This window comes from Prenolepis imparis, unplaced genomic scaffold (genome assembly GCF_030444845.1).
Source record: "Prenolepis imparis isolate NDT839.2.m4 unplaced genomic scaffold, iyPreImpa1.0 SCAF_13, whole genome shotgun sequence".
Taxonomy (NCBI): domain Eukaryota; kingdom Metazoa; phylum Arthropoda; class Insecta; order Hymenoptera; family Formicidae; genus Prenolepis; species Prenolepis imparis.
In genome coordinates this window covers 863,239-885,751 of record NW_028141171.1, presented here as the reverse complement: position 1 = coordinate 885,751, position 22,513 = coordinate 863,239, and the positions used below count along the sequence as shown (strand labels likewise).

Below are 22,513 nucleotides of genomic sequence, written 5' to 3'. Positions count from 1 at the left end.
TGCTACATAAAACATATATATACAAATAGAATTAGATATATAAGCAAAAGAAAATTTTAGCAGGGAAGATTCATAAATATCTGATAATTTCTCACAATTTGCTTTTAATCTATATATATAAAAGACACCACACCACTCAACATCAGATCTTCGGAACCATAATGCGTACAAACTTGAAATTTGGTAGTTAGGTCCCCCTTGGGTGTTAGGTGCTTGCTAAGAAAGGATTTTTGACAATTCAATGTCTAACCGCGAAAATCGCGAAAAAACCGCGAAAATTGAATACGTTATTTCTCCTAAACCAAAACACCTACGTACGCGATATTCCACATGTATGTGCTTCTTGAGTGTAAGGTTATCAAGTAGGTAAGGATTTTTGACAATTCAATGTCTAACCGCGAAAATTGAAAACATTATTTCTCCTAAACCAAAACACCTACGTACGCGAAATTCGGCATGTATGTGCCTCATGGGTGTTAGATTATCATGTAGGTAAGGACTTTTTAAAAAACCGCGAAAAATCCGCAAATTTCAATTATATGTAAAAAAATTGCTTTTTTCTTTCAGTCAAGTATCTCCTGTTTGAGTTGAAAAAATAACTTTTTTTTTAAATAACTCTTCCTCCTCACTTTTATTTTATCTAATTTGGATCTTTGGAAGACATCTCACTAGCATTTATTTTTGGTTTAAATCTTTACTTTTTTGTTGTTTTCTTTGATTTTAAAGGTAAAGAACCCTCTATTTTTTTTATTTTCCCTTTTAGTTACACTTGGTGAAAGAGAAATTTGACCTAATATGGAGGTGGAAACTATTTTAATCGATGAAATGCAGGTTCCTCACCAAGTGGTTAATATCCGTGGTGACGGCGCGTGCCTATTCTCATCCATATCCTACCTCGTGCACGGCGATGTGTCAATGGCTGCTCAAATTCGGGCTGATATTGTGCGTCACGTGTCCAACAATTGGCAAAGATTTAAACCATCACCGAGACACGGTCTGGGATACCCTACACCGTTAAACCACAGTATAAGATAGAACAGTAGGCTCACTCTGCCAAAAAGCGTACTAATAATTGTCTCTCGCGCATGACCGAATCGCACAATCAACAATATGGCGGCTGTAAACATATGTAGTAGCTGTAACATGCATCCATAACCTCTATCTGTCACTCTTAAATCCAAAAAATCACGTGTGCTATTTATTCTATATCAGTTAATTACATATAAATACATGAGTGAATTCAGTATGACTGAAAGAGGTGGATATCGTTGTTCCTTTAAAGGTTGTCAAAGTGCAAGTAGTGAGAAACGAGGGATAAAAGAAATTTTATTTCGATTCCCAAAGGATATAGAAAGGTCAGTTTATTATATTATTTGTTTTCCATATTTATTATAACTTTTACAATTGCATAAACAGTGTTTAAAATTATATTAGACTAATTTTAAATTTATCTTTGCATTTAAAATTGAACTCGATTTAATGTTTAAATTATGTTTTATAATTAATTGTTAAACAATTAATAAAAGTAATATTTTTCCATGTTTTTATTTAATACGCCTTAAAGTATAAAAAAATTAATTATTTAATTATTGATATACATTTATAACACAAATTTGGAAAATATAAAAACATAAAAACTATTCTTTGAAGGTCAAAATTGTGGGTGTTAGCTTGTGGTCGAGAAGAATTGCTTTCAAAGACAGTCATACAACTTTATAATAATTATAGAGTATGCAAACTCCATTTTTCAAATAATATGTTCTTAAATTATGAGAAAACGAGATTGCAATCACATCCCGTTCCAAGTGATATTGTAAGAAATAAAGGTAAGTTATTTTCAAATAATACAATAATATTATATTTTATAGAATAACATTATAACATAATATTATTTTATAGATGAAGAAGCAAGTTCAAGTAGCTCATACGTTGAAACATACTACATTAACACCTTAAATATTGAAAATACACAAGAAGAAAACATACAAAAAGAAAATACTGACTTAGATATGGCTACATTTAATGAAAAGGACCTAAACGTTATACATATAGACAAAACAATAGCAAAAGCATCAGATGTATCAGAATCAGGAACACAAACGCCTTTGTCACTATTTTCTACATCTCCACGAAAAGTACATCTTTACCAACAGATTAGAGGATATAAACGAAGAATAGCCAATTTGGAATTAGAAGTACAAAAAGCGAAGAAAACGAAGACGGAAGATATTAATACATTAGATTTGTTACTGGACAAATATTTTCCAAAACAAACTTCTGAATTTTTAAAAATGCAAGTACGTCTCTTTCAAAAGGATGCAAAAGGTAGAAGATACGATAACGCTTCATTCAAACAACATTGTTTATCCATATATTTTGCAAGTTCTAAAGTATATAAAGATTTGAGAAATAAATCAAAATTATTTTGTGTACCTAGCTGTGCAACTCTAAAAAGATTTACACAAAATTGTTATATATGTTCAGGATTACAAGAGAACGTATTTCAAATACTAAAAATAAAGATAGACGGTTTGTCTGAAATTAATAACTGCATACTTTGTATAGACGAAATGTCTTTGAAAGCACATTTGTTTTACAACATAACAACAGACAAAGTCATAGGTTTTGAAGACATGGGATATTCACAAAATTGTTCACAATTACCTGCATGTAATGTAGCAGTGATTATGATTAAAGGCATCTGTCAATCATGGAAACAACCATTATGTTATTTTTTTTTAAACTTCACAATAAAGGCATCTGATTTATTAATAATTATACCAGAAGCAGTAAGAAAGGTAAAAAGCATTGGTTTAAAAATAATTGGTCTTACTTCAGATATGGGCTCCAATTTTTATCAATTAACCCGATTACTAGATATTAATGATGAAAAACCATATTTTACAGTAGATGAAGATAAAATATACTACTTTTTTGATGTTCCTCATTTGTTAAAAGCGACTAGGAATAACTTATATAAACACAATTACGTATATGATGGAGATAAAATTGCTTCATGGAACCATATAAAAGACTTTTATATAATAGATAAAAAGGCACAATTTAGAGCGGCTCCTAGATTGACAGATAGCCATATTAACCCAAATAATTTCGAAAAAATGAAAGTTAAATATGCAGCACAGGTATTAAGTCACTCTGTTTCAGCTGGTATAAATACATTTGTTAGTTTAGGGTATTTATCTGCTGCGGGTATTTATACAGCAAACTTTATAGCATTATTTGATAAATTATTTGACATTTTGAATTCTTCGAAAATTTATAGCAGTAATTCTAATAAACAAGCATACACAAATTCAAACGAGCAAGTTACTTTTCTTAATGAAACAATACAGTTTTTGCAACGCATAAAATTAATCAGAAAAGATGGAAAGGATGTAACAAATTCTGTTAAATCAATAAAATGCTGGCTTGTTACAATTAACTCTGTACTACACTTATGGAGTCATTTGCAACAATCATCGATTCCTATTCAGTATTTATTAATTAGACGACTAAATCAAGACAGTTTGGAAAATTTTTTTGGAGCCATACGTAAACAAAGTGGAAATGCATTTAATCCTACACCTGTACAATTTTATCATAGCTTTAAAAAACTATTTTCTATTGATTACATTAAAGTAGATAGTGGAAATTGCGCAGCTGATAAAGAATCAATATTAATTCGATATCAAGACGTTCAAGAAACACAAAATGTGATATTTCAACCATCTTCAAAAGCAACAGAATTTATTAATTCAGATATAAATAAGTATGATTATCATAATTTACCAGTAACTGAAGAAAATGTTTTTATTTACATTTGTGGATATTTATTGCGTCGCCTTTATAGTAAACATTTTTGTGATACATGTGCATTATTAGCCGAAAGAGATTGTAATTTAGATAAAGCTCGTTTATACACTTATTTTAAAACATATGATAATGCAGATAATATATTTGGCAATTTATATGTACCAAGTGCAGTATTTGTTAATTACATCACAGAATTGCACACAACATTTTTTGAAAATATTAATATTATTACTCAACCAAATGTTATGCAAAAGTTTATACAAATTTTATCCACTATTCAGTTTTCTCATCCTTGTTGTGATTTTCCTAAGATTTATTTGTTAAAACTATTTATTAGAATAAGATTATATTACATATTAAAATTTATTAATAGAGACTTGAAAACCAATAAACAGAGTAAAAGAAAAGCTATTATTTTATGTCATAAATAATTAAAATTTATATATTCTGTTATGCAATATTTTATTATTCGTTTAAATATCTATAAGTTATGTGATACTTTTATATTGTTTGTTTTTTATATTTTCTATATGTTCCTGTCGGATGATATTGTATATATTCTATATATATTTTATATATCTGACTATATATTCTATATCTGTTTATATATTCTTATATATTCTTTTCGTGTGATACTCTATTATAAGTCGTTTCCATAATAAATACCTAATATAACTTCAAATGAACTCTATAACAAATCTTACTAACAATAAAACTTTACACAAAAAATCCTTTATATAATTTCTAATGAAAGTCATCTCTACTACAACTTCCTGGTGAACATTTCTTTCACAATTTATATAAACAATTCACAGAATTTCTAAATTCTTGCATGGTTTGTAAAAATGTTTCACATTTAGTCTTGTATAATTTATTATTTATTCGTTATGCTAATTAATTAATATTCCTAAATATTTTTTCAGGTTTACATCAATAAACTTAAATTAAAGAAGAAAAAAGATTTGGACATTGTGGATCATGAATAATTGAAGATGGATATACCCATTTATATATTTTATATATCAACTTATATTTTTTTGTAATTTTACATATACACATATACATATATATAATTAGCAAATTTATTTGTATATATAGAAGTTTTATTACATTTGTATCCTTACACACCATTTTATAACTACAAATATTATCTTGATCAAGAAATATTATAATCAATTTATATTATTATTATTAAAATATTATCACGTTTTTTATTCTTTTGTGGATTGTTTATTATAATTGATGTTTTTTATATACATTTATTACAATTTATTTTTATTACGATTTATTACTTTAATAATAATTTTATATAACAAATGTATATTTGTACAGAGATTTGATTGTATCGATAGTTTTTCAAATTAGAACCAGCGCACAACCAGCAATATGGCGATCTATTAGTTCTCAGATCAAAAGTGCCGACATCGAGTGAGCCTACTGTTCTTTCTTATACTGTGGCTAAACGTCGGTACCTTGGCGATATGTCTAAACGTACCACCTATGGAACCCTCTGCGAACTCAAGGCGGCGGGAGAGATATTTCCTTACAAGTTCCAGATATTCCAAGATGGCATCCACCTTGTCAATTTCGGGGAGGCACTGGAAGCAACAAAAAGATTAAGGTTCGTGGGTGACTTTAGAGCGGGGCACTTTGATGTTCTTATTCCATTGGCTGATTCAACAAATTCTAATAATTCACAACAAATGCCAACCACCAGTGAGCCACTGGAATGTGAACAAAGCCCATCCAGTTTTGTTCCCCAGTCGCAACTGATCCTGTCTATTAATCCTCTAAGTTCAGACGAATCTTTTGTTGCTCCCATTGTACCAGCTAACGGTAGAAGAGGGATAAAACGCAGGAAAAGATTCATTAACGCGATTAGGAAGAGACAAGTTCGGGAATATGCTGCAAGATATTTACAAAAGAAGCTGTTACCGTGGACTGAAAAGAATTTATCTGGTTTTCGGTATGATCCCCTCATTGATTATGCCAAAGACAAGATCGTTGACCTCGAGCCTCGAACGCTCTGTACCTGGTGCTGTGCCCTGAAATGGAAGGAGGAGAGTCCCATGTGCTGCAGTAGCGACAAAGTCCACCTCCCCACCGTTGAGCCGTATCCTGAACCTCTGCACAGTCTCCTCACCCACCAGCACCCTCTGGCCGAGCACTTCCTTTCTGCCATCCGGAAGTACAACGGGTGCTTCCAAATGACTTCTTTTGGAGCCAAAGAAGTGAAGGAGGGCAACTTTATGCCAACTTTCAAGGTGCAGGGGCAGGTATACCACAGGATCGGGAGCTTCATACCGGAACCTCAGCCGCAGCCTTCATTTCTACAGATATATTTTGTTGGTGATGGTGACAGCGAGAGAGACATCCGTTGTGGCATCTACCTATGTGTTAAGCCTGAACTGGTAGGCCAACTGCAGAAGTTGCTGCATGATCACAACAAGTATATTCTGGACTTTAAGGCTGCTGTTAAATCTGTTCCTAAGGACCAGAAGGAGTTCCAAGTGGTGATCAATGCCGATAGGAAGCCTTCTGGAGAGCACCGAGGCCGCTTTAATGCCCCCACCACGAAAGAAGTTGCAATACTTATCGTTGTCAGGCTTTTGAGAGGAGGGATATTGTGCTCCACAGCAGAGACAGCAGATTGATACGAATTTGCGAGACGCACCGTGCATATGATGCTCTCCAGTACCCTCTGATGTTTTGCCGTGGAGAAGATGGTTATTACATCAACATCCCTCCGCGCGACCCTAAGACCAAGAAGCCTCTCAAAAAAACCGTGTCTGCTGCCAACTTTTACAGCTACAGCATAATGGAGCGTGATGGGGAGGAATCGTATCTATTGCTGTTTCGCAACCTTCTCAACCAATATCTGGTGATATGTATGCAAAAATTGAAAGGCTCAACTGGATTCGTTACAACCAGAACAAGTTGAGAAGTGAAGAGTATGTGTACCTGAAGGATGCCATTTCAAAAACCGACGGCCAGTTGTCGGAGCTTGGTAAGATGGTTGTGTTGCCGTCGACTTTCACAGGAGAATCCCGCTACATGCATGAGCGAACTCAAGATGCTATGACTTATGTGCGCCATTTCGGACGGCCGGATCTTTTCATAACATTTATGTGCAATCCGAAATGGCCAGAAATCGTTGAGCTCTTGAAACAACGCCAAAAAACTCAAGATAGGCATGACATAATAGCGCGGGTTTTCCATTTAAAAGTCAAGCAAATGATAAAGTTTCTCACTGTGGGATGCGTGTTTGGCCCTACCATGTGTCACATGTATTCTGTGGAATGGCAGAAACGAGGACTCCCCCACGTTCACATTCTCCTGTGGTTGAAAGACAAGATAAGGCCTGAATCCATTGACAAGGTGATCAGTGCTGAGATACCTGATCCCGATCTCGATCCGGCCCTCCATCAGATTGTCAAGACGACCATGATTCACGGCCCATCTGGACTTCTCAACAAGAACTCACACTGCATGATGGAAGGAGTCTGCACTAAGAAATATCCGCGGCCCCTTTTAAAGGAAACTCAAACCAGGGAGGATAGCATCCTCAGTACCGCAGGCGGTCCCCTGCAGACGGCGGGTTCACTGTCAACATCAACGGTGTCGATCTTAATAATCGCTGGGTGGTGCCTTACAATCCCGTCCTGTCTCGCACCTTCTCGCCCCATATTAATGTTGAGTACTGTGTAACTCGGTGAAATCAATAAAATACATCTGCAAGTACGTCAACAAAGGGTCTGACCAGGCAGCTTTCACCATCGAAGAGTTAGACGAAGTGATGAGATATGAGACAGGACGCTACATTAGCAGTTCTGAGGCAGTCTGGCGCATTCTGTGCTTCCCGATCCACGAAAGGTTTCCTTCTGTCATGCACCTTACTGTACACCTTGAGAATGACCAGAGAGTGTATTTCACAGAAGAGAATGTCATTGCAAGTATCAGCAACCCTCCGAAAACTACACTTATGGCTTTTTTCGACCTGTGCAATGTCGATGCCTTTGCAAGAACACTATTGTATTGCGAAGTTGCATCGTACTACGTTTGGAAAGACAACAAGTTCTGCAGGAGGAAACAAGGGAAGGCCGTGCCAGGCTATCCAGGTGTGAAGAAAAACCTAGTTCTGGGCAGAGTGTACACCGTCCATCCCGGCAATGCTGAGTGCTACTACCTATGCCTCCTCTTGCACGAAGTTCGTGGCCCTGTATCATTTACTGCCCTTAAGAATGTGGCAGGGGTAGTCCACCCAACATTTCAAGTGGCGTGTAGAGCACTTGGCTTGCTGGAGGACGTTGCTTGCTGGGACCGTACTTTGGAAGAAGCTTCCCTCTCTGACTCTCCTAAGAAGATCCGCGAGCTGTTCGCTATCATGCTGGTATTCTGCCGAGTTAAAGACCCCGTACGACTGTGGGAATATCACAGAAACAGTCTCGCGGAAGATGTGAGGAGGCAAACAGAGAGAGAGCGCAGTGATGCCCAGCTGGTCATGGACGTTATATACAACCAGTGCCTGGTCCTCCTTGAAGATATAGTCATAGCCACGTCTGGTCAACCCCTCCAACATTTTGGACTACCATCGCCATCGAGAGAGCAACGAGCCGTCATTGTCAACCGTGTATACCTCAGGGAGCTGTCTTATGACACTGTTCAGCTGTCCGAAGCAGTTGCTGTTAATGTTCCAAGACTAAATGAAGAACAGAGGAAAGCCTACGATGAGATCATGTACAGCACTACTTCAGACTCTGGGCGGCTGTTCTTCCTTGACGCTCCTGGTGGCACCGGCAAAACATTTTTAATCAATCTGTTGCTGGCCACAGTAAGGGGCGGAAACAACATTACCATCGCAGTCGCTTCTTCAGGTATTGCAGCTACCTTGCTTGATGGAGGCAAGACAGCTCACTCTGCCTTCAAGTTGCCTCTCAACCTAAATCACTCTGAGTCTCCAATTTGTAACATTTCTAAGCAAAGTGACATGGCTCAGGTGCTTCGAGAAACCAAACTTATCGTGTGGGACGAGTGCACTATGGCCCACAAGGGAGGTGTTGAGGCTCTAGACAGGACATTGCAAGACATCAGGAGCCGAAACCGTCTAATGGGTGGAGTGACGGTGCTGCTGGCTGGTGACTTCAGACAGACCTTACCTGTGGTACCGCGAGGGACACGTGCAGATGAGGTAAAGGCCTGTCTTAAGTCATCGTTCTTATGGCCTAAAGTCAAAGTCCTGTCCTTGACAGTCAATATGCGTGTCCATCTTCAAGGCGACTTGAGGGCAGAGGAATTTTCCAACTTACTTCTCGAAATTGGTGATGGCAGGCTGTCGGAGGAGGAGGGAAGAATAAACATTCCTGGCAACCTTTGCGATGTTGTAGGAGATCTGAAGAGCTTAACTGACAGAATATACCCCAACATTTGTCACCATGGAGGTGATTGCGCTTTTTGGCTGAGAGAGAGAGAGCTATTCTCACTCCTACAAATGACTCGGCCAATAATAGCAACAACAACCTATTGGAGAAGCAACTGAGCATATGAAGTATGAGTCAGTGGACTCTGTGGTGGAGGTCGAGGATGCTATACACTATCCTGTGGAGTTTTTACATACCCTCGACCCGCCAAGAGTACCACCTCATGTCCTCTACCTCAAGGTTGGCGCTCCAATAATGCTATTGCGCAACCTTAATCCTCCAAAGCTGTGCAATGGAACCAGGCTGCAGGTGAAGGCTCTGTTCAGGCACGTCATTGAAGCCACAATATTCACAGGCGTCGGCCAGGGAGAAACCGTTTTCATCCCCCGCATTCCTCTCATCCCGTCAGACTACCACTTTCAGTTCAAACGTCTGCAGTTCCCTGTTAAGGTCTGCTATGCCATGACTATCAACAAGGCACAGGGGCAGAGTTTGAAAGTGGCTGGCGTGGATCTGAGGAATGACTGTTTCTCGCATGGCCAATTGTACGTGGCGTGCTCCAGAGTCAGCTCTCCTGACAGCTTGGTCATCTTTCAGTCTGAGAGCAAAACCAGAAATGTGGTTTATAGGGAGGTCCTACGCAATTAACCAGAGGGGAAAAATCTAACAGTCGACGGTTAAGGAAGTCAGTTGTCTGGATACATACAACTAAATGCCAGGGGTGGTGATGGGAACAAAGGGCTTCGGCCCAACTATCTGACCGTTGTTAGACCTACAACACATTATTATTATCTTTATTAGTTCAGAACAATAGTTTGTTTACGTTTCAACTATACTCAATCATATTAACTCATTTGCTGCACTTCAAATTTCTAAAAACGAAAACTTTCATATTTTAAAATACTTAAACTTCTCAAATAACCTATTCTATTTTTTAATACAACAAATGTTATATATTTCGAAGTTCTATAATAACACTTTTCAATAAATCCAAATTCTACGCATATGGTACGCGGGCGAAGCCGCGACGGGGGAATGCTAGTATACATATATATATATATATATTATATTATACACATTATTTTTGAAATGACATATAAGAAATGTAACAAATTTAAAAGCCAAATTTCTCTCTCTCTCTCTCTCTCTCTCTCTCTCTCTCTCTCTCTCTCTCTCTTTCTTTCTTTCTCTTTTTCTTCTTTTCTTTTTTCATATCTCGTAAACAAGCATTGAAATCTCTCTCGAGGTTTAATATTTCTTATTTTACTTTTCTGGCTTGTTTTATTTATGTGACAAATGGCTTTTGTTTGTATTAAATTTTTTATATTTTTTATTTTATATTTTTGAATGTAATTTTATTAGATTAATAAGATTTTTGCGATTAAAATGACATCAATTATAACATAAATTGGATAATTTTTCACTGAACAAGTAATTCAAATTACATATTTAATTAAAAATTATCCGATTTATGTCGTGTTTGGTGTCATTTTAATCGCTAAAATTTCATTAATCCATTAAAATTATTTTTAAACGATAAGAAATTTGGCTTTTAAATTTGTTACATTTCCTTTATGTCATTTCCATAATAATGTGTATAATATATATATAATATCTGAAATGACGTGGAAAATGTGTCCAGTAAGCAAAATGTTAGCAGTATGTCGGCAGATTGGCAGCAAATTCAATCAGAGTATTGCGGCAGATTGACATCAACTGCGTCCGCATTGAGCTTGTGTTTTGTCAGCAGATTCTGCTGACATAACATGACAGCAGATTGGCGGCAGAAATTGAACAGATCTGCACAATACGTTTGATGGCAGATTGGCGGCAGAAACGGAGCAGATCTGTCAAACACAATCTGACAGCAAATTGGCGGCAAAAACTAACCAGATCTGTCAAACACAATCTGACAGCAAATTCGCGGCAGAAATCGGGCAGGACCTGCAGTTTCTTGCAATTTGAACATAAATATATTAATAAAATTAAATATTTTTAAATAAATATAACAGATGCATAAGATGTTATCGATTAATTATAATTTTCTTTTCATAAATATGACATTTAATGTATAACATATATGTTATATCGTAGTTATATCTCATATAATAAATGTTCAATTTAATTAAATTTTAATAATAAAATAAATTGTAAAAATAAATTAATTTTTAAAATTGAAGATATAATTATTTATATGTGAGAATTAAATTCTTGCTTTATGCTTTAAACATAGGAAATAAATCAATATAGGAAGTAAATGGATAATTTTCCATTTATTCTATTGATTCTAATCAGTTTAAAACTGATAGAAATATACTTTTGATCTTTTATTAATAGGCCACGACTTTTGCAGACTTTATATATATTTTTAACAGAAATTTAATTGCGAGAAAATACATCGCATAGCGGTAAGCGAAGGAACTATTAAATAACTGCAAAGTGCAGATTTTGTTGTCAATTTGTCATCAGATTGTGTGCGTGCAAACCTTGCTCGATTTCTGCCGCTAATCTGACATCAAACTGCGTTGCACAGATTCCCAGCAGATCCTGCTCGGTTTCTGCCGCCAATCTGCTATGATAATTTTATACAAATCCTACTTGGTTTCTGCTGCTGACTTGCTACCAAATTATGTCAGCAGGTTTTGTAACATTTCTGCCAACATTCTGCTATCATTATTTCATATAACAGATTTTGTATACAATCTGCAGTTTTTTGCTAGCAAAAATATATAGCAGACGTTTGGCAACATCTGTTCAAACAGAGTTGGCTGTCTAGGATACTTAGGGTAATTCCATTTAAAAAATTAAGTTAACCTTGAAATGATTTTAATTAAAAATCGTCATAAACATTAATTTAGATCCCCCTTGACTGCAACTTTTATTTGGAACATTTCTTCTCTAGAATCAATATTTTTGGAGATACAAACTTGTAACGCTTTGTTTTGAACACCCGGTATATAATGGTGAAAAAACGATTATTTAATTCGCTTACTTTTATTCTAGTGATTAATTCATTCCATATTAATTCTATAATTAAATTAATTTCTGGTGTATTATATTATTAATTGTTTATACTTTATACCGTTCTTGTTCCATATATAGTTATTCATCAGCTTAGAATATTTTGTTCATTATAGTTATTTCGTCTATATGATTTTATTGATTTTTTAGGAATGGTTTAATCTAGCCGGTCAACTGCTTGAAGTGAGTTCTTTTAGCGATGATAGTTTAAATGAGTTTAAAGCTCCTGGGTGCTCACCGCGGCTATATTGAATTGTGACGTCAGAGGCGAGAAAGCACACGCTGCAAATTCTTAGATGCCATTTTTTAATGAAAAGATATTTCGATTCGAAACAGCACTTCAGTTGGCTTTAGCACACTCTTAAAAACTCCCGAAAACTATCCTTTTCCCTTTATAATCAATCAACATCTGTAAAATGATCGAGATATCAGACTTTGACATGCGGAATGACTGCGCATGTGCAAAGACCAGACGGACTGGGCTTCATAATATTACATTTTACAGCTGTTGATTGATTATAAAGGGGAAAGGATAGTTTTCGGGGTTTTTTAAGAATGTGCTAAAGCCATCTGAAATGCTGTTTCATCGAAAAATTTTTTTATTTCGAAATGGCATCTAAGAAATTTTAGCGTGTGTTTTCTCGCCTCTGACGTTACGATTTCGACATGGTCGGCAAGGAGCCAGGAGCCTTAAGGGGATCCTAAGGCCGGGTCTACAATACGTATAGTAAGCTTTTAGCCTTCTGCTCTAAGCCCTAAAGTGTGTCGCAATTTTTGGCTAAAAATGTAACCCGCACTGTCTGAAGCTCTAATCTCTAAGCTTTAAGCGAGCTGGCCAGATTCCAGCTCTTAAAGCTTACGACTTAAAACTTTCGACCGATATAATTCCTTTTTTAGGGCTTAGAGCTGGAAGGCGAAAAGCTTACTGCACGTATTGTAGACCCGGCCTAAAGCGTCTGTCTTACCGACTAAAACGGTTATATTTTTCTATATCGAGAACTTTTTATTGGTTTAATAGAATAAAAAAAGCTTTTCCAGGATTAAAATGAATATAATAATTTAGGGCGAAGCGATCCGAATTTAATGTAAAAAGACAAAAAATTAGAAAATTCAAGTTTTTTTTATTAGCTTCTCGTGACAGCTCACAACAATACTTATTAAGCCAATCGCACAATGCAAACGTACAGGCACTGACGAGGTACTATTAAAGACCGATGGTCTTACGGGAGCACGGTCTTGTATACAGGTCTTGCAACTCCGATGGTGGGGGTAGGTCGCTTATTGAAGCAGTTTCATTCGCTTTCCGCACGGTCGTGGTTCAGTCCGTTGTCGTCGTTTAGTTTTTTGATCTCATCCGCCACGTCGAAGCATGCTTTACAATTTTACAAAGTATTGCTCTCGCTCCGATGTGTTTGACTTTACTGTCGACGAAGTACTGACTACATATAAATTTTCTTTTCCTTGCACACAACATGCCTCCGAAATTCTTTCAACGCAATTGTTTATTACATTAGGCATTAGGTTACGCATAAGACAATACGCTCATCAGAAGAATATAAATATGGAAAAACAGTTTGTACATAAAAAAAAATTATCGAAATTGACAAACCAATAAAGCATCTCTTATATAAAAGTAGACAAAATAATTTTTCTTACCACCCTGGCGGAAAAAATTCTACAAAAAAAAATTATAAAAATTAGTACGCAAAACTAAAAAAAATACGTCATAATTATGAAATTCTACATGAATTTAAACATTAAAATTTGGAACACTTTTATAATTTTTTATAAATATTTGTAGTATTAAACAATTAAATAAAATGTTTTTATTTAATTTTATTTAATTTAATGTTTTAATTTAATTCATCATAATTTGTTGCTTACGTTTGCCAACATTACCCGATCGCAACGATCCTCACCTCGTGGCAGCAAAGCGAATGAAACTGCTTCAATAAGCGACCTACCCCCACCACTGAAAATTGGGCGAGTTGCAAACCTGTATACACGACCGTGTACGGAAGTTATAATGTGACTGGAAAAAGAGCGCTGTGTACTAGCGCCCTCTCAGTAATATTGCCATGGAGGTAAGAAATAACAGAAGGGAGGATATACCCCCCTTGCCTGGCAAGCAGACGTAAGGGGGGAACACTAAGCGCCATATTGGTGTGGCTTATCGAAGCGCGACATTTGAAATAGTGATGAAAGCACACACAAAAAAAGAAAAAATTCATAAATAATATTTATAAATATGATATATATATATATATATATTGTATGTATAATAGTAATATATATATATTGTGCTATGCCATATAAGGCTTGTTTTCTATTCCTGCACTGGCTGAACTGTGCCACCGACTAGGTATATCTCGTCGGTGACTGTGCACACTGGTGCAATAAGTTAGAGTGAGACAAAATATACTTTATTGTACTCATTCTAACTTATTGCATCAGTTCAGGAATAGAAAACAAGCCTATTGTAAGCGAATCTGTATGTATTTAGTAGCATGGGCATTTTATTTTATAATATTTTATAACTTTTATATCTTTTTAAAACAAAATTAATGTGAGATCCGATTTATTCGCCAAACGTGTTTCTCACTTACTTGGTTCAGTTAGGTTAGATAAGATGAAAAAAAAAATACAAAACGCCATATTACTGTGGCCAACCAATCACATTTGGTGTTGTTACCCCCCCTCCCCCTACTTAAAAGGCTTTTGTTCAGCTTTCAGAGAACGAAGAACGAGACGCTTGTCATAGTTGTAAACATAAAGAGGCAGAGAAAAACGTTAGTTGTAAAAAGAGATTATTATACAACGTAAGTAAGTCGTAAAAGGCTATTGTACGTTTATTGTACAATAGTTTTTTACGATTTGTTTTTCTTGATCCTACTTTACGTGTACAATTTATATAATAAAGTGTATAAAATAATATACATTATTTTAATGTTTAATAGGAACTGGACATAGTCCAAACATGTGGACTTTGCGAAATGATAATTTCGCAAAGGGATGTAGAAACTCATCCCTGTTTGGAAGGGTATACTAAATATTATACCGATCTTTCAACATTTTATTTTTACCCAATGACAGGTACATATAATAATATAACTCTGATAATTATATAGTCTCAAAATGATAAGATTGAAAATGCTAAACACATCCAGATAACACAAACACTTTCTATAAACATTCTATAAATATTTGTCGAGAATATTAGAATATTCTTACAATGTACTAGAGGATGTTTTATAAATGTACACAGAACGTTGAAATGAGACCAATTTAAATATTCCAGGTAAGGTTAAAAGAATATTTTTTATCATATTCCAAGAATATTCAAAGAAGATGTTTAGGACAATCTAAATGAATATTTATGGAATATTTCAGAACTAAATTTTAATATTCTAAATATTTATGCAAATACATATGTTGATAGAAAGGAAATAAAAATGAGAGCAACAAAATATGTTTTATCATATATAATAAAAAAATATAATTGTGATATAGGATTATAATTTATATATATTATATATTTGAGAAAAAATAATTTATCAAATACATATAAATATACATATAATTTTAATCCTCTATTACAATTATATAATAAAACATATTTTGTTGTTCTCATTTTTATTTCCTTTCTATCAACATATGTATTTGCATCTAATCTGATTGATCGATGATATGTAATAATAAAAACTTGTATGCATAATATAAATTTCAACTTTTTATTACATATATTAGTATTTATTACACGTACATGTTAGTATTTATTTCATGTACGTGTTAAACATGTTATTAAAAAAAATTCATACAATAAAAAAAAATTTGTGCAATAAAAAAAAATTCGTATAATAAAATACCTAAGTATTGCACTTATATAAATGTTTCATAATACTCTATTATAATAATGCTATAATAAATACTAATGTTATAATAATAATTATTATAATAATAGTTTTATAATACTGTTATAATAAAATTTCATATTGCACTATAGCGCTTATTGATTTGTTGCCTGTTTAGCATTTCTAAATTTTGCTTTTACAAGCCATGCCTTCATAACTGTTTCAATATCGCTTAATGTTATTGTATTGTGTGTTTTTTGCACTGCTTCTGTAAAATAAATTATGATATTATAGTTTTACATATATGTATATATATGCATGTGTATAAATTAAATTAATACTCACTTATTATAGCAGCAGAAATACGTAGTAAGGAAAATTTATTTTTTCCTTTAAATCCTATCCAACTATATTGTTCTGCCACTTCATTAGAAAATAATTGAATCATTATTCTTTTAATAGTATGTTTATACGTAGCTCCACCAATTTTTGATAATTCAATCACCTATTAATGTAAAATAATATATTTATAAAAATATTTAGAAAAATTTCATTTTTTTTATTTATTTATTTAAATTCTATTTATACAAGCATATTAGTATTGTTTTCGTCCGTCAAATACTCTTCTATAGCATTTAATTCGCTAATGTTTTTCAAACGAAAATCAAATTTTTTTTAAATACTATCTTCATCATCTTTTATTAATGTTCTATCCTCTTGTGTTCCAATCTTTCTTAAAATTATTTGCATATCTTCAGACATTTGCGATTGTCTTAAATTAATATTTAATTGACGTAAGACTTGTCGTTTGAATGCAATATCTAAAAGAATATTTAAAAATGTTAAGTACATATTATAGAAAATGTTCGTCAATTAATAATAGCATTTCGGTTAGTGTATTTTGTGTGTGTGCGCGTGCGTACACGCGTGTGTATGTAAGTACAACAAAAGTTACTAAAAATACTTTACCATTATCAGGTTCATCAATATAACGAATATTTTCCTTAATTGTATCATCCTTAGAATACTGAGTTATATTTTTTTGCAATTTATTTGTGTTACTTGTAATGTTTACAGGTTTTACTGCATTTTCTTTATTGCTATCGCGAATAATTTTTTTTGCATTTGTTCCAAGTGGTTTTGCATCAGTTATGTACATATTCGCATCTATTTTTAAAATAATATTTAAAAATTTTTATTTTTAAAGATTATATATATTTATTTTTAAAATTATATGTACTTATTTTTAAAGATTATATATATTAATTAATTTATTTATAAAATGTTTTTTTTAATTCTGAATTGAAAAAGTATACCTGTACGATCAGATACAACAGGAAAGTGTGTAGAACATCCATCTTCATTGTTCGATGAAATTTCAGTAAACGATACATTTCGTGCTTCACTTGTACTGATAACAGATTTTTTTTTTGTCTTATTTATTTGTTCCTCGGGATTAGTATCAAAATCCTTTTCTTATACTTTATTTATTATTTTAAATGAAGGTCCTGGATTTATGCGTTTATTGACGTCCCTTTTTAAAACAAAATTATTTTTTTATTTTATTTTTTAAAAATATTTATGAGTGTCTCATAATTCATGCATTACACCATTCATAGGCAAATAGAAAGGACTAAATTTAATCAAAAAGTTCTGTAACATTTTGTAATGTTTATAATAATTAATGTATGTATTCATTTACAGATCTTTACATATAAATTAATTTCTCGTTAATTATTGCAAAAATTGCAAAATATTTTTCTAGTCAATTTAATCTATGTTTTTTACTGCATGAGTGGTGTGTTATTCCTTTATCAAACACTCTATGTGTACATACACACAGGATGTCTAATGAGATGTGTGTGTGTAAAATATTTTTTTCATGGATTTTGAAAACTTACTTGTGTTATCAGAATCAGGTAGAGTAGGAAAATCTGCTGAATTTGTGATTTCATCATCTGATGAACTTTCATTAAATTTATGAACTTCGTGATTCGTCTGTATCATAAAGATATTTTTTCTTTCTCCGAATTCTTTTTCCTTCAGGATCTGATGTCAAATCTGATGTGTCTTCTGCTGTACACGTCTTTGCTCTTGCTTTTACTAAATCAGCTATAACGAAAGAATGCAATATGTAATAATTACTTATAAAACAAAAATAAATATGACAAAAACTAAATGTTTTATAACAAATTAATTCTTTGAATATCATTTACTGTAGGTACGTCCATTCCCCACTTTTCGAATTCTAAATAATGGCCATACACCAAATACTGGTTTTTCACATACTGCGACAGAATGAATTAATTTTTTGCCAGTGTATGGTGGCCAATAACACATATCATCATGCAACCATGCGACCGGTACAGCTTCGACTAAATTTTCTTCTATAAAATGTACTACTATCCACTCCATTGGGCAACTATATATCTTATATTCTTATTGTTAGTCTGAAGTCGAAATAATTACAAAACTCTTTTCATTCTCATTTGGTTAACAAAGCTAAACATGCAACACAATAATACTTAATATACTATAACTACTTATATAATATTTAATATAGATTTCTTCTTAATATCGTATTTACATAAGACATATACATATAATTACATATACAGATACATATATATATATACATATATACATTTATACATTTATATTATTAACACAATGTATGAAGGAGAGGAAACACAACATAAGTATTATTATATGGAAAAATTATCATTTTGTTGGAAATATCTTCCACTAGTGACATAGATAATTCTCCGAGTTCATGTACTGAAAATATATCAAAATTTGAAGATTGAAATGGTTCAGAAATAAAACTTGTTACATTAATAAATTTTTTTCCAATTAAATAGTACTTATTATCTTTAATAGCAAAATTTTCTATCAACACAATACTCTTATCTTTTAAATAACAGCAATTATTTCCAAAATGTGTACTAAATGACATATTATTTACAATCAATTTTTTAAATTGAGCAGAAAAATGTGTGATAGGTAAAGGACCTTCATGATGTTCTTGTACCATTTGCAATTTTATTTTTTTTGACGGTTTAGTTATCAATATATTTTGTGACTCATGAATACGCTTTACAAGTTGTGCTAATGGATAATGAGATTTTCTAACTAATCGTTTTAGATATTGCATATAATTTTCAAAAGGAAATGCACTGTAAAGATCTAAAGGTCCAAAAACTCTGCAATCATCAACAACATGAATTAATCCATGCACATTGTGTGAAATGTATTCTGCTCCATAAATGACTTTAAATTGTTTCACAAAATATTTTAATAATGAGCATGCGTATTCTAAATACTTTGTATATAAATTAGCATTAATTAAAATTCTAACAGCAATATGTAAAGATATAAAATGTAAGTATTTGTCAAATGATAAGATATTTTTTAAAATAACTGGACCACAATACAATAAAAAAAATCTAAACTCAGTTGCTTTCCAGCGTGCAACTTCATTTAAAGACCGGGTTTTTCTTACAAAATCAGGAGGAATACAAGATTTTATTTCAATGAGATAGCTTGAAATAGATTGTATGTTGGTTTTTGATAATCTATGTGAAATAGGTCCAAAAAGCCATATATTTATTAGTTTTTTTACTACGCCAAGGCATACTAAATGCATGTAGTCAAGAGGAAAACTTTTTACCATGTTAATCGAAGGTATTTTTTCTAAAATTGATGTTCCTGTATGGTGTTCAGGTTAAACTCTATTACGGAAATTTTCATCCGTTCTTTCAGAATAATTTATTTCAGGATAACACACTCTGGCTTTTATATATTTTCCTCTTTGCATACATTTTGTACATGCAAAAAATCCAGTGTGACCTTTGCAAGAAGTAATGAGTGATTTTGCTGGAGCATCACATACAAATGCTTTAATTGCAAATGGTATAGCATGATTATTATAAATAAAACCATCTTCTGATAACTTTATAGCTTCAACTGTAAAATCTTCTAAAAACAAATTAACATTATTAGGTTTTTCATAACCATGATAGATACCTATCACAGATACATATTGTGGATATTCAGATATTGAATATAATATTGGATATATCTGACTACTAGAACTTTTGCTTAAAGGCAAACCATCAATATTAATAAATTAATTAATTTTTTCTGGCTGTTTCTCTAACAAATTAATTAAATTTTGAACTGCAAATTGAATTCCCATGTGTACATAAGTGCCTGAACCTACAGATTTATAGGGTACATGTCGAGGAGTACAAAGTAAAGTTCTGGGATCTTGAGGCAAAGAAATATTTGTTTCTAATTTTAATAAACTTAATAAACTTCGTAAGGCGTTATGTGAAATATTATACAATATTGCCCATGATCGTAATTCATTAATAAAATTATTATACTTTGATTATGTAAATTTTGATTTTCTATATTTTGTTGTGATATTGGAGTATCAATAACATTAAACTTTCAATAACATTATCAGAGTTATCAGAAGATTGGCTATATGAGTCATGTGAAACATTAAAGCAATCTGTATTAAAACAGTCCTCTGTTTTATTAGAAGTACTATTACATTGGAAATCTTCTGTATTTTTTGTAATTAAAACATTATCATTTATACAATCATATTTAGAATTATTACAATTCTCCTGTGATAATGTAAAACATGTTGCGCTTCCTCTTTTAACATTTCTATAAAAAGTCGCTTTACTACGACGTTTCATTATATTGTTCTTGGAAAAATTGATGTGAAATTCTTAATGATAAATTAATGATTAAAAGAGCTTGTAAGAAATCAAAGGTTAGAAAATCTATCACTGTAAGCAAATAATACAACGTGAGGAAATGATAATAATATTTATTGTTTTTGATAATAATATATACTTACCTTCTCAATAAGAGCTTCTTTTTCTGTACAAGCTTACACACTTTTTACTTATCGTACACTATATATATACCATGAACGGACTCAACGAACTGTATACTTATTAATAAAAGCGGAAAAGAGATTGTTGGTTATGGGTAATGAGTGATTGTTCCATCTTTCTGAACGCCATCTACATCTTCAATACATTTGAATATTCTGTGAACATTTATGGAATATATAAACAATATATTCCTATAGCTGATTTTAACATGTTCTAGGTAGATTTATAGATTATTCTTTATAAACAAGGATATTCTATAGAGATGTATAGATGATGTCTTTGAGAATATTCTCAAAAAATATATTTGATGCTACATAGAATATTCATGCAATATTGTGTGTTATCTGGGCAGGTAAAATTTTATAAAATGTAAGGATTAAACTACTTATATATAATATTTACTTTATTGCAGATGACGAACAAACTATTATTAAAAAAACTTTCATTAACGAAGGATCAAATACAGCAAATAAAGAAAATTCTGTTAATACAGAAAATTTATCAAGTAAAAAATATTGTTGTGTGCCTCGAACAAGGCACTGGGGTTGCGCCGAATTAAGGATGAGGATCCTCGGGTCGACCGGGACGTCATAGGATGTTAGGAGAATTATTCTCTTTGGTTTTTCCTTTAAATATATTTTTATTTCGGATTGAATATGGTTTCACTTTATTTCTCGTCCTTTTCTTTAAATATATATTCGCGTAACATTCGATGAGCGTATATTCGTATTCCTCTCAATAATTCAGGTCTTTACTAGTGAGTCTCGTTCTGATGTTCAGGTTTCTTATTAGCGACCACGTCTTGATGTTTAGGAATTGTATTCGAGACTCCGTCTTGATGTTTAGGAGTTTTATTCGAGACTCCCTTCCCGGGCGGGCTCTCCGTCCTATATCCTCTTTGTTTCTTGGATTTCTTTCGGGCGAGGCCCTTGGAAACAAGTCCCTGATTGGTTAACAATACTCACGCGTTTTTGGTCTAATTGCAAGCGAAGCAGGTCGAAGTCCCTGGCCTTCGCTTGCAGCTCGCGATTTCCGGTGCTTCGCGCGTGTCTCGCTGCGTTAGCGTTTTCACGCGACGAGCGTTTGTCGAGAGCGCTCTTTTATAAGCAAAAATGTTTTACAGTATTCTATAAAGATATTCAGTAAATTCTAATTTCTAATAACTACTGGTTATAGTTCGGGCTATAACAATATGATTAAAAATGCAAATACATCCATTGAAAAATATGATATAATAAATAATATATAATTATTTTTTACAGGTAATCAACATTTAAAAAGGAACCTTCCTCCATCAATTCCAGAACAAAGAAACAAAAAAACATGTTTGACGAGGAAGAACTGCTCATTCTAGAAGTGCAAAAACGGGAACCATTATGGAATTTTCAATTGAATGTGAAACAAAGAAGTTCAAAAGTTACGAAAATACTGTGGCAGGAAGTGTCCGATGCATTAAATGGTAAGAATATGAATTTTGTTTTTTAAGAAACTGATG

General features: G+C 32.9%; 2 protein-coding genes across 2 annotated transcripts; both read left to right on the top strand.

The window, feature by feature from the left end:
• The first annotated feature begins 7,609 nt into the window (after nt 1–7,609).
• On the top strand, nt 7,610–9,349 carry LOC145944766 (uncharacterized). The gene has a single exon (XM_083053317.1). The coding sequence runs from the start codon at nt 7,610–7,612 to the stop codon at nt 9,347–9,349; it is 1,740 nt and encodes a 579-aa protein (XP_082909443.1).
• A 4-nt stretch (nt 9,350–9,353) lies between these two features.
• LOC145944765 (ATP-dependent DNA helicase PIF6-like) lies at nt 9,354–9,878 on the top strand. The gene has a single exon (XM_083053316.1). The coding sequence runs from the start codon at nt 9,354–9,356 to the stop codon at nt 9,876–9,878; it is 525 nt and encodes a 174-aa protein (XP_082909442.1).
• Nucleotides 9,879–22,513: the final 12,635 nt, after the last annotated feature.

Bases quoted from the DNA above. Each gene is read 5' to 3' on its own strand.
- LOC145944766 (XM_083053317.1), top strand. From the start codon at position 7,610: ATGAGATATGAGACAGGACGCTACATTAGCAGTTCTGAGGCAGTCTGG.
- LOC145944765 (XM_083053316.1), top strand. From the start codon at position 9,354: ATGAAGTATGAGTCAGTGGACTCTGTGGTGGAGGTCGAGGATGCTATA.